The sequence below is a fragment of the Stenella coeruleoalba genome, assembly GCF_951394435.1.
Source record: "Stenella coeruleoalba genome assembly, chromosome: 4".
In the NCBI taxonomy this organism is placed as follows: domain Eukaryota; kingdom Metazoa; phylum Chordata; class Mammalia; order Artiodactyla; family Delphinidae; genus Stenella; species Stenella coeruleoalba.
Window position 1 is genome coordinate 128,967,298 of NC_137149.1, and position 14,195 is coordinate 128,981,492.

A 14,195-nucleotide genomic window follows, 5' to 3' on the forward strand; every position below is an offset into this window, starting at 1 on the left:
GGAAGATGGGAAGCGAGAAGTATTAACAGAAAGGCTTATAACAATTTCAACATGTTTTTATTTGCTCACAACATTCCAAACAAAATGACATCGCATTTCAACTATTGCTTTTACATAAGAAGTTAATTGCTTTATCCAAAGTAGACAAAAATCTATTTCTTTAAGTTGCCAACCAGCACTCTTTCCCCCAGGGAAAGCTACTGCTTAAATATTTTTTGAATACTTTGTTTAACAAAAACATAGACTCGCCCTATAACAGTAATGCAGTAGTTGGGTCTTACCTGCACTACATTTAACATTTTTCTTATCGAAAGCTGAAGCCAGGAAAAAAAAAAAAAAAAAAAACTCACTCACGATTTTTCTCAGATTTTTACCAATTCCCTTAATCTTCATTAAAAAAAAATTACTCTGTGGAGAGGTTCATAAATATGAAATGGAAACTAAGCCTCCCCAGAAGTTGGGTGGACCATTTATCCTGAGAAAATAGCTGCTGGTCCCCAATCATTAATTCAAGAAGGATAATAAACATTATTGCCCTCCAATTTCTTCTCTTCTGTGCCAAGATAACATGTAATCTCTTTTGCTCTGGCAATGAGCACTCCACTTTCACACTCATGTAATGCTTCTCTCCTTAGGGCAAATCTTTGACCAAGTTCTATTTCACTGAATGCAAAGGGGAGAAACAGCACATAAACAATTACGAACACTGGAATAAAAATGAAGAGTACATGTATTTCGCATAGAAAAATACATACAAATCCAAGTTGCTCTTAAAATAGAAAAAAATCAGGACGGGCATTTTTAAGAAAAAGATTCTGTTTTCTAAATTGTAAATGGTGCCAGTAAGACACTGATTTTTATATCTAACTATATCACCATATTTATATATAGAAAGGGGTGGTCTAGGTTCGCTGATATCCCCTGATTTCTCTCAATTCTTTAGAGATTGTCTTTCAGAACATATTTAAACTGCAACCATTTTAATTATATTTTTAGACTATTCTTATCACTGGTTCACTCTTCAATCTGGCACATACAAAAATTCATTTCAGCACTGATTCACTTTTTTGATGCTAAAACAAACAATTTTCCTGCTACTTCAATTCTATCACTACTTTGGTATTTTATTATTATAGAAACAGGTAAGATTCTAAATACGGATTTTCAGACTACCTAAAATTCTAACATACATATGTTGAAAGCAAGGAAAAGTAGGAAGGCAGACACAATTATCATATTTTTCTTTTCATGTATGTCATTATCACATGAAAGTCAGAAGGCTCATGTTACATTCTAATTTACAACTGATGACACTTAGCTTGGCTTTCAAACTAGCAAACCTCAGAATCTGTTGGTGGCTTTTAGACCAATTTGCTACAGAATTATCTGAAATGGTTACAGATTATTTTAAGCAAAAATAGAACAATGCATTATACAAACAGAGGTGGACTTAAATAATATATTATTGAACAAAATTTCTAGTAACATTTTAAAAACATTATTAGAAAGTTTGTTTTACTCCCTAGAAGGGGAAAAACTTAATTACTTGAAAAGTTTCTTCCATACTTGAATCATTCTTTTATTAAGCATACAGACAAAGGTTTAAATCAGTTCAAGACCTCATCTGTTAAAAGATGAAAATATAAAGGTAAACATTTTCTAAAACTAAAAGACTAACAATTGCTTTCCATGTAATGGTAAACACCTTGATAAAATGAACTTTAATGGTTAATACCCGATCCTTATCTCACAGAGCTCTGGCTGGATGATAAAGCATAGAAAACATTTAAAGAAGTTAAGATACTCCCAGGGTTGAGAAGTCTCCTATAAGAAACCAGTTTTAAAATTCCTATAATACTGAAAAGCGTTTTGCCACTATTATAATAAAATGAGCCCAAGTTTTAAGTTTTATCTTGTTGAGAAAAGAATTTTAATGCATGCACTTTTAATGTATGTGCTAGACAACACTGCATCTGTTATTTTCCAATTGTTTATTTTTTTTAACCACTCTTCTCTTTGGCAAGTTTAAAGAGAGAGGTTTGTCAATAGGCATAAACAAATACTTGAAAGTTTCAGGTCTTGCTATACCACATAAAAGCCAGTCCTTAAACACCTGATATAGACCATTTTAAAGCTGTGCTAACTATCCTCATGTTTTAGATTAAATTATGTGTTTAACAGGCTGCTTTCTGTAGGATTTAGGGAGAATCTGGTAATCAGATGAACCTATCTTTAAACTTTTAGTTTTGCTATGAGTACAAATGTCTAAAACACATAGAGAAGAAATCGTTCCTGTTAGAATCTCATCACTATATAATCCTTGACAGCACTTGCTGCTCTCCTGAGATTTTCGGAGAATAAAGCTATACAAAAAGCACAGTCATCATCCTTAGGCTACCTTAGAATCCCACAGACTGTTAACTCAATGAATACCCACGAAGTCCATACATCATTATCTAGAACCACTGTGGAGTTAAAGCAAAGAGAAGCAAGACTTAACAGTAAGTAAAATAAACCAACGATGTTTAACTGAGATGTTTAAAAGCTTTGTTTTTCTCTTGTTAAAACTCAAAGACAGCTTTATTGAAATAGCACCTGTTCTTTGAGTATAATCAAGATTTTCTTAGCAAATGCATCTCTTTTCATAAACATACATCCATACAGAAGCTTCATGAAAGGCCCTCATACCAAGCACTAACTACAAGTTCTTCTCTCTAACTGATAAAAAGCAAATACTGAAGATGAGAAAATGTCTTTAAGCTTTAAAATTCCACTGTGATATTTCACTGTGGTATTTAAAAACAAAAAAGCTAATCACTAATACTGTCATTCCCTCATTACCTATTACATGACATAATCAGAGAAACCGAAAAGGCCATAATTCTTCGTCGTCTCTGACTTATCTATATGCTCCTTTTGCTCCTATGAGGCAACGGTATGACGTGTGATTGAAATGCAAACAAAGAAAACCATGAAGAACGAATCTCTCTGTTAATTAACCTACAAATAAAATAAGGCAAAGAAAATTAAAAAACAATCATTTCCAGACTAAAAAACAAAAAATCTTAGGAGCTCTGAAAAGATACCAACTTGATAGCTACAATACATAAACATGAAAACTGGTTTTTACACATTTTAATCAATCAAGTTAATAAAAATACCTGATTTGTACTTTTACACTAAACGGGTTAAGTCCCAAGTTCCAAACTGTAGCTCACGTGACTCTACAGAGGGGATCTTTGGAAGGATAAGGTACCTTTGGAGGACAGTGTATAAACAAGTGTAAACATACACTGATTGTCTACTAGCTTTCTTAAATAGAATTTCTGAAACATTTTTGTAGGAAATTATATATAAGGAGTGTAAATGATCAGATAATTTCTATTACAACATATAAATTCTGTTGTGTGTGCAAAATGTGGTAGAAATAGAAGATACTACGGATGATTCATATTTTTAAAGTAAGTGATACATTACAATCCAGTAAGAGTCCTTTAATCTTTTCATGAAACTTCTCTCTGTACACGTTGAAATACATAATACTTTCTGGCTTTTCTTCAAACCAAAACTTGTCAAATTCATACACAAGATAACCTGCAGTTAAAAAGAAACCATAAGTACAGTGCTCAACAGTGAAATCACATCCAACCATCTCATTTTAAAAGTATATCCTAATCCACATTAGGATTCAATGATCAGAAACCATCTTAAACTACTAGAAACCTGAGGAACTTTATAAGAAATATTTTTGTATGTTCAAAATAAATATCACTTTCAATAAGATACTTAGAGTACATATACTCTTTGTCGCAAAAAAATCAACAAAATGCCTCAAATTTAAGAGAGACTGTCAAAAGAGACCTTGAGAATAGGAAAAAAAGGTTATCCCCAGAGACCCCTGAAACAGGAAAATGAAAGTACAAGAAAATGGATAAAGTATAGAAAAGCTGTTTTCTACTTGATTTATAAATCTAAGTTATTTCTGCTTTTTTCAATGAACTATCATATCAGCACCTTCCCTTTTAGAAAAGAATACATGAACTCGAAATAGACTTAATACTTTTGTTTTTCAATATCCTTATTACAGTAGCCAAATTCACACTCAAAATGTTAAAAATATTTCAGATAGGGCTTCCCTGGTGGCGCAGTGGTTGGAAGTCCGCCTGCCGAGGCAGGGGACACGGGTTCATGCCCCGGTCAGGGAGGATCCCACGTGCCGCGGAGCGGCAGGGCCCGTGAGTCATGGCCGCTGAGTCTGTGCGTCCAGAGCCTGTGCTCCGCAACGGGAGAGGCCGCGGCAGTGAGAGGCCCGCGTACCGCAAAAAAAAAATTCAGATAAATGTGTAAACAGACATATTTACAACAACAAAAAAATGCGACTTTAAAACCGCTCCTAAACCCTATTTGGATTCAACCAAATGTATCTATTTAATTATTTAACAGATGCTTCTATAGTCCTCGCCATGTGCTCATTCACTCTCATAGCAATCCTATGATGCAGTACCGTTATTCCCATTTTTCTGTAGAGGAAATAGAAGTGCAGAGAAGTTAAATGACTTGCCCAAATCACATAGTTTGCAGGTGGTCTCTATTATGTTGTAAATTAGACTTTGTTTCCACCAGAATCTCATTTCCCCTTCTGAAAAGCTATTCAAGAAGGGATAGAAGTGACTTATTTCAGATAAATGGGGGGGATAAAGCCAGTGACTTTACATAAAAGGGTGGCTAGGCTATCATAATTGCCTAGTGTGAAATAAACGTAAATTCAATTTTAAAACATTAGTCATAAAGCAAACATTAACAGGTAAGAACCGTGACATTTCAACATTGAAACAGCACTTCAAAAGAAGGTCCACTGAAGAAAGATTTCAGATTATGATAAAACAGATTTTTGTCAACCAGGATACGGGACAAATCAAAGAATAAGGCCTCTTTGAGCAGACAGACACCATCTGCTTCCTGTTCCCAAAAGACAAGCTGAGAATGGTAATCTTGTAACTATTTTAAACTAATATTTTAAGTCTCTCTTTCATTCAAAATTTATTTTGTGTATACATTAGCACAAAAGTACATCTACAGAAATTACTCATCCATATATAAACTGAGTCTGTGTTCTCCAGCACCCTACCCCCAGTATCCTGAGAGGGGTGTGCAATCAAAAATGTTGGAGATTAATGTTCTTGGTAGTATGAAAAGTCAGACAACCATCTAAATTTTATAGAATACAACTTGTTTTCGTATTTCTGGCTATCAGGTTTTAGCTGTTTACCATTCCTTTAAATTGCTTTCATTACCTATTCAAATGACTATATAGTCTAGAACAAACTGCTCAAGAGTAAAATACTAGAAATTTCTTGCTTCAGAGTGAGGTCATTATAATGTAAACTGGTGTCAGAAAAAGACTGACTCAAAAAACTGAGACTGTAATGGCTAAGTTGATTTAATGAGACATGAGGAAACTGCAAGATACCGAAATTCTAGGATGCTGGCAGGGCCGTACATGGCATAAGACTGCTAAAGCTTGCCATGAAGTGATGGAAAAGAGTTGTTTCCATAAAGCACCCCTATTGCCCTTTTGACTCTAGGAGTTTAGAACACCAGACTCAAGAGAAACACCATAAAAAATTTCTAAACTTACAATTCCCTGTATGCTTCTACTGCCCCTAACCAAAGCTGCAGGGACGCTTGAGGTTTTCCCACAGGGATTAAAAACAGGAGAACCACAGGAACAGGGATTAACTGTAAACTGGTATGAGGGATCTTACTGGGGTGACAAAAATGTCCTACAACTGGATTATGGTGATGGTTGTACAACTCAGTAAATGTACTAAAACTCATTGCATTGTACACTTAAAATAGGTAAATTTTATGGTATATAAATTATATCTCAATGAAGCTCTTACTAGTCATAACTTTTTGGTTGTAAATTTGAGGAGTTATTTTTTTGGAACCACCAAACCAATGGTCAGTGACTTCCCAGGATGACAGTGACTGTGTGCTTACACGTTAAATGCACAAAAGGTGACAGCAGAGCTAAGGAGCTAAATTACCACTCACTGCTTCCGCCTTGCCCATGGAGAACCACAACAGCAAAACAGCAGGAGAGACACGGGGCAAAGGGGAGATGGACACAGATCACAGGAAAAGAAAAATAATCTCTTTATATAGTTCTTTCTCTTAGATAGAAACTACTATCTTGGAACTGATTCGTACGAATGAATTGGGCTCAGTCCCCCAACCAAAAAAGGTAGGTATGTTTAAAAAATAAGGTTTCACATTATTTTCTAGTCAGAATACGCCCCTTCCTAGAAAAGCAGAGCCTTAATTAAGACATGAAACTTTATTGGTAAAGGGTATGAAAATCAATTTTGAGGGGGAAACTTCTGCGTAAAAGGTGGATGTACGTATGTGCGTGTGTGTTTGCTTTAAATGTTTCAAGAAATTTGAAAAACATAAGCTTCATTGTTTTCCTGATGATCCACATCTCCATGGATAGGACTGATAGAAACAAGGCAACTAAGAAGGTCCTATAATGACTTTTCCACCTCACATATTACTTTGATGCTCTTCCTGGTCAGGAGCCAAACAAGATGCTGGTGTTGAGGGCACTGGAAGCAACAGTATCCAAAGATGCTCCAGCTACCCCTCTGCAGGGGAAAACAATACTGCACAGAGGTCATTTTGTACTGCTTTCCTACCTGTCACTCTCCTGTATTTATTTAAATATGGTAAAATGCTTGATTGGGGGGAGGGAGTTTTTTGGTTGTTTCTTTTTATATTTGTTTTATGTTCAACAGGCACCACTACACAACCATCTATTTCATACAGAAAACAAATATCTGGAGGCAGTCAGCAAAGTCCCAGGAGTTTAGGCACTATGCTCAAAGTCAATGAGAGATGTAGGAGAGGAAATCAAATCAGACTGGTGGGGGGAAAAAACAGTTCCTCAGCAACAAGATGAAAGAAAATGACTAGATTTTCATGTTAAATAACTATACCTTCAATGTGGAGATTTGGAAGAGGGTCATCACTGAAAAACTAGGGAAAAGGCTATTACAGTAACGTAGTAACAAAGGACTGATGTCGTGCAGTTACAATGGGATAGGAAAAAGTAGACAAGTGCAAGAGAAATTTAAGAAGTAGAGAAACCTGGAATTAGGGAGTAAGTAAACACGGGAGGTTGTGGGAAAGAGAGACCTGGATGACTCCTTCAAGAGTGGAGTTGAAGAAGTTATGATTTGGACACTTACTATCTAAGTAGTTTCCTATATGCTAGTTTCCTATGTCCTATCTAAAGACACAAAAAGATCAAGAAAAAATAGAGTATGAAGCCAAGCTAGAGTTGAATTCTTTGCTTCTGAGCAATAGCTTCAGAAGATGGGTTCATTCAATTAAACCTTCAGCGTTCAACTATCACAATAAAAGTTAATGGAACAGCGGTGATATGACTGCTTTAGGAACAGTTATTTAATACCCCAACCTAACACAAGAAAACCTGGCCTTGAAATAAAAGGGGTGTGTGTGTGTGTGTGTGTGTGTGTGTGTGTGTGTGTGTGTGAAAGGTTCCTTTAAATTTCCTTACAAGAGCAACCAAATGATCCGTCCTTGACTCAACAGCATTCACTAACCAGTATCCAAGAAGAAAAATTCACTTTATAGTTGACTGGAAAACAAATGTCTACAGAAAAACTGTGTAAATCCTACATTTGCATACATGTCAAAAATTGCCTCACTGAATTTTTTAAATCAGCAAATATATAAACTGAAGCACAAGATACTCTTGGATACCCATCTTCCATTATCTTCCTGTTTTTGAAAGACTCTAAATAGTAAAATGACAAGTATAAGTTACATATTTGATAAAGGTATTATATACAATACTTTCCTAAGGATTAAAAAATTCTCTTAGAAATTTCTACTTTTAACTCATTTCAATACTCACAATAAAACTGGTGAAAGTGTTCCATTGTTGGTATACCAGGAACAAAGTTGTAGAGGTGAAACTTCAAAGCTTCACTCTTCAGCAAGCTATAAGCCATCTCTGTAAGATTGATTCCAACTATTGCATAAGAATACCTATGTCAGAAACATTACCAGTTATCCCAGCTAGCCAAAATAGCTCATAAAGTAAATTTTAAATTATGCAAGGAATTAGGAAAAAGTAACTTTGATCCATTTCTAACACTGTATTGATTTTACAAAAATTTCTACATATTAATTTTTATTCTTTAGAGGCTGTTGATTTTCTGGATATTATCTAAGATATGAAAACAAAGCTCTGGCCACGTGAATATCTAAAACCAAAATCATTTAAAAAAAAATTAAAAAGAGTACTACATACACCCTCATTGATTTCTAAAATATACTGAGTAATCTGATATTTTCTCCTCCATTATCAGGGTATTTATTTTTATGATGTAATAGTGTTATAATGCTTTTTCAAAGATAGGTATCATTATAAGAATAATGATAAAGCTAATAATATGATGTCAACTTGCATTTCACTTCACAAGTTTCAAAGCTATTTCTCACTTTCTTATTCCCATTTCAAAGCCATTTCCTATATTCTTATTTTCAAATCTATCTCTCAGAAAATGTTTATAAGGTCCTTATCTCCATTTTATAGATAAACTATACCTTGTGATAAAAATATATTGAATTACATACAAAATTGGTTTATGATCTCATTTAGCCATAAAATAATATATCATGCAATATTCTTTATGAAGTTCTTATTAACTAGAATAATCTAATTTTTAAAAACACCCGGAAATACTTTCAATTCAAGAGCTTATGGTTTCTTTAACATATCCAGCTTACCCTAACTTTGGATGATTTGAACGTGAAAGAATCTGATGAGCTTCACTGGTATAATTTTCACTGAAATACCTGAAAAAGTTTAAGAAAAATAATGAAATTAACATGTCGTTCAAATTGAAGATATCCAGAAGCAATTTTAAAAGCTACTGTCAAAGTGACAGTCTTACTGCCAAAAGCATCCCAATCTCCATCTCAAGTCACTGCAGTGACTCCGAGATGCTTCTGAATCAAAACTTAATTCTGAGCTATCAGGCCTATCTAGTACAGGACATGAGCCCTTCGCTAGACTTTGAAGTATTTTGACAAATAAATGATCTAACAAGAGACTTTTATCTACTTTAAAAGAAAATCTAGAGTTCTGATTATTTGTTTGTTCTAAATTTTCTATAAAGTAGTCATTGTGTACCCGTTAGGACACTTCCTTTCACCTGAGCTCATTCCTTCTGTTGCAACTTGAGTCTATATTGCTTAACGCCACTGTCAATGCAATCAGAAGAAAGTCAATAGCCTTCCTTTTGCACTAAAAAAAAACCGCTCCTTGATTAGTGGTGTAACTAAAATACTGGCCACAAAACAGAAGTATTAGCAGGTACAACAGAGAAATATATAAAGGTTCATAAATACTGTTGGCTTGTACTAATGCAACCTCTTCAAGTTCTTAAAGATAGGGACCAAATCTATTCAAACTTTGGATCACCCCATAATGCACTGATACTCATACACATATGATGACTGGCTGGATGTTTATGTAAAGATAAGAAGTAGAAGAAAAAATGGATTTCCATGGTTTATTTAAATTTTAGAAGGCACAGTCATTGACATTTTCATAAAGCATAGAAATTTCTAACCAAATGTCCCTCTATTTTTCCTTCTGTAAATTAATACTACAGACTTCCATTTTTCTTCATTGGCTCTAATTTTCAACCCATTTTAACAGGGATTGTTAATTTAGAAGTTCATGAATGAATGATCATTCATGAAGAAAGGGGGATCCATGAATCACTTTAAATTATTCATACATTTTCTGTGTGCACATTTTCTGGGGAGAGAATATACAAAACTTTCATTTGATTCTCAAAGGGATCTGTAAATCCCCAAACAGAAAAAAGTCCTGTTTTAGTGCAATGCTTTCTTTACATGTTCTAATTTTCTACTTTATCTGGAGGCAGGCTCTAAAATGCCCTTAGTAGACTATTTATATTTCTGTCTTTTTGCATGATACTCAATACAATTCAGTATTATATTAGTATTTCAATAATCAAGCTACTTTTAAAATATTCAATCTGTAACACAGAGAAACTTTTAACTTCCTTGCTGAACTTACCTAGGAAACCCCTATGTAAACAGTATCTAAGGAAAATAAGCATCTATGTAATAAGGAGACCTATTCCTTACAATAATCTGCACTGACTTACTTCCCTTCTTTCCTTCCTTCCTTCTCCTTTCTTCCTTCCTGCCTTCTCTCCCTTCCTACATATATTTTTGGCCTTAGCTTGTATATTTTACCTTTCTGCTTCTATTTCCTCATTTATTCAGATTTTTCCAGTCTCTCTTCAATTCATGTTCTGTAAAATATCCTTTTTATTTTATACCTGCCTGAGCATTCATTTACCTAAAACATCGTTATCTATCAAACTACCAGCTGTCCTTCAAAGCAACAAAATATTTCAAGAGATTTGATGACAGAGGCCAAGAAATTTTTAAAATTCATTACATAAAGGTATTCGAACAGCTTGCCTGCTTCCTGACTGTATCTTTATTTTGATCCTGAAGAGTTATAGCTCCATACACAGGACAACAAACATAATTAGAGAGAAATTAGAGCTAATTTTATGTTTTCAAGCATCTCTAGTACATCAATGGCAATCAAATAATTCATATATCTGAATCTTGGTCATTTTTCAAATTAGTAGATACTAACTCTAAATAGAGTAAAAATATCTGCAAATCATTTAAAGGTCTATCAGAACTCCTTACCACAGTCTTGAATCAAATTCTATTAAATTATTTAAATTTTAAGCTAAATTAAATTATCTTCTGGCAAATGCTGAAAAATCTTGATTTCTGAGGAAATGAACCAAAAGAAAGCTTACTCAGCAAAAGTTAAGAAAGGAAGCATCAGAAGAATGTGTGTGTGCCTAATTAAGTTTCAATTATCTGTGTAGTTTACAAGTACCAAGAAAAAAGATGGTCTTTAAACGCTAAAAACAAAAGATCCATGTGTTCTGAACAATAATGAATTTTAAAGTATTTCATAATTTTTCCAAGTGAAAACAAACTGCATTTATTCTAATTAAATTCCCCAAATGGAAGTTTCTATTTATCAAAGTGGAAAATTGGAAATCTCATTTTCTGTAATTATTATTATTATTCAGACAACGGTGTTTTATCTTTGAAAAGTAGCTGCATGGAAAACTTTCATGCTCATACAATTTAGGTACTACAGAAAATGAAATACTTTTATAACTGGAAAAAATTGTAGATATTGAAGCCCTACTGTTATCTTCTATTTTCCCCCCAAACGGCCTTATCCATATTGACCTAGATACCTTTTCTGAATATTAACATAAATTAGCTCAGTTTCAGGACTAATTTTTCACAGTAACAATTATCCAAACTTTCTTAATGGTTAGTGTTCCCATTCTAGGCATTTTACAGTCTATAAATCACAATTCAAGGACAGACCCAAACACTAGATTATCTTCATTTGCATATTCATATTCATATTAATCTTCCAGTTTACTTTCTATAATAGTTTTGGCTATCAATTCTGATTTTAGTTACATATTTTGAGATTTCATACATGTGCCCAAGCATAAATATTAAAGAAGAAAAACAAGAGACAGTTCATACAGGCTCTGAAAAGTCAGGGATTTAAATTACTTGTCACAGATGGCAAAGAAGTGTTTAGAGGCTTTATCATTATCTTATCTGGTTAAACCTCCTAAAATGAAGTCAGAGAGCCAAGAGAGAACAGGCAAGAGGATAAAGAGAGTAAGAAGAGAGTACACACAGTTCCTTAAAAGGTATCAGAAAGGCGGTCAGGAAGAGAAAGAAAGAGGCAAGTATTGGGAAGTAAAGAAATCACACACATGCACGCGTGTGCGCGTGCACACATGCAGACACACACACACACGGTATATGGCTTATGTATTCATATTGTTGCCAGCGCATTAGTAAATGCCTTTAGCATAGCAGTTATTAAAATTCAGAGATAGTATAAAACTAGATTGATTCTCACTAAAATTTAACAAGATTAGAGATTACATGTAATTTCATTTAGAGAATTAAAGAGAGTTTATTTTCACTTACACAAGATTGATTAATCCAAGTATTCCCATGCCTCTGAAGTCTGTTTTGGGATCATCACCCTGGAAACCAATGTCAGCCCACTGCTTGGAGATTCTAGCCTTCAATTTTTTCGTGGGCATTAGAAGATTCCAAAGCTGTACAAACATGCTTCCATATTACAAATAATAGTGATGCTCGTAATTTACCAAGACATTTTTCTTCTCATAGCTGATATACTGGTAAGTCGAATGCTTTAAATTAAACAACTTTTGTAGACAAATCATAGGCTCAACAAAGACTATATTTAGAGAACTTTTCAATTAGCCTAAAAAATGTAGCATACTTATTCCAATTTAAAAGACATACAAAGAACAGTAGACTTTGAAAAGGTAACAAATACACAGAAATCGAAAACAATGAGATGTCTTTACTTACTAAGTAATACATATATACCAGAATTAGTAAACTGCTTCCTTGAGAAGAACACAGTGCCAGGCACTTGGCCCTTGCCTCAAACACTATATACTTAAGTAGGCTCTATTCTAATGGTGGGTGATTATCCTTAATCAGAAGGAAAATAAGTCTGAGATAGGGAGGGAATCATGGAGAAATAACACTGATAGTATTAAAACCTATATGATCATTATTTTACAAATTTTCATAGTTTTAAAAGAAAAAGAATATGACTTGGTTGTAAGTAAATATATTCCTTAAGATTGAGGATTTAAGAACAACTATCACATATTGGATAGCAACAAACCAATTAGTGCAAAATAAAGTTTAAAAAATGTAATCAGTCATTTTCTAAATTCAACACCACAAGTCATCAGACAAAAGAGACTTAACAAAAGTTGATAAGAAAGTTTGTGAAAATTTGCAAAACAGTAATACTTGCTTTTTTTTTTTTCCCCACTTCACTACCATTTCAGGCACTGCTGAGTAAAGGACTCCTAATGAAAGGAGTATCCTGTTACCTAGAATGAAATGTGAAGACTTTGTGACCTTACTGTAAGACAGGGTCAGCACTCTGGCCCTGAAGCGAATCCAATCATTAGACTGGGTTTTACCTGGTCCCTTCTTTCATTACTCACACATGCACCTGCTCACCTTAGCCTCTCTCCATGAGCTCAGCAAGGGTTTGATTATGCCAAGGATGAGGCCTCAGTGATGTGGTGAGAGACAAGGTAAGACCACTAAAACTCAAAATTCAGCATGCATAAATATCATCAAATTTCGGGGTTCCACCCCTGAAGATTCTGATTTCGTAGGCAAAGGTGGAACCTTGGATTCTCAGTATTAAACACTGGTTAACTTTAGTGAAGGTGGCTCTTGGACTGTACTTAAAGAAACACAGATCTCCTTAGCCCCTTACCCTGCTGAGCATGTGTGAGGCTGGGTGATTCACTGCCAGCAACTGGCTCTTCACCTCTGAATGAGTTTCATGATGAATCACCAAGTTGAAAATTCCCTTGACTCAAATGCTAGGACTTGGGTCTTACCCCTTCTCTAAAGGAAAGGTATTGTGTAGAGAGGGTCTGAAGTTAAGGGAATAATGATGACGAGGAAGCTATAAAGAGGTCAACCCTTAGTGAGTGCCAGGCACTGTGCTAACACTTGAAACATAAAAATTCAACCCGCAGCAACAGTCCTTTGAGTAGTTTTATTATCCTCACTGACAAAATCAAGTTTTATTTTTAAAATTAGGTGAAGTGTATATTTATCTCCTCCTGAAAACAAGTTTTGTTGTTTTTAAACTTGCCTCTTACTGTTACTTGAATACTCTCAATGTCTGTTTCTTTCCACTGCACTTTTAGTTTATAACAGACTCCTAACACCAGGTGCCATGTGCTATTTTCCCTAACTATAACCATTTAAAAATATAATTAGAATAGGTGAAGTGGATGGGCAGCTGATTCAGCTCTATTTCAGAACTGATCTTTCTAAAGCACATGACTTCATCTCCTCTAGGCCTTAGAACTAACCTCATCCCTACAATAAAGGTACTAGATCGGATGATCTGGAAAGCTTACTCCAGGCCTGATATTCTGGAATTTCAGCATCTCACTGGCTTCATGCATTTTTAC

The 14,195-nt window shown here is 34.4% G+C and overlaps 1 protein-coding gene across 3 annotated transcripts in view; it reads right to left on the reverse strand.

The window, feature by feature from the left end:
• Nucleotides 1-69: 69 nt before the first annotated feature.
• Nucleotides 70-14,195, reverse strand: part of ELMOD2 (ELMO domain containing 2) — a 29,094-nt gene continuing 14,968 nt past the window's right edge. For all 3 annotated transcript variants that reach the window (XM_079920100.1, XM_079920102.1, XM_079920101.1), the window contains 4 exons: nucleotides 12,133-12,266; nucleotides 8,821-8,889; nucleotides 7,943-8,076; nucleotides 70-3,594 (listed from right to left, as the gene is read on the reverse strand). In XM_079920100.1, the coding sequence (XP_079776226.1) occupies nucleotides 3,449-3,594; nucleotides 7,943-8,076; nucleotides 8,821-8,889; nucleotides 12,133-12,266 (483 nt within the window). In that variant the 3' untranslated portion in view covers nucleotides 70-3,448. The remainder of the gene's footprint in view (nucleotides 3,595-7,942; nucleotides 8,077-8,820; nucleotides 8,890-12,132; nucleotides 12,267-14,195) is intronic.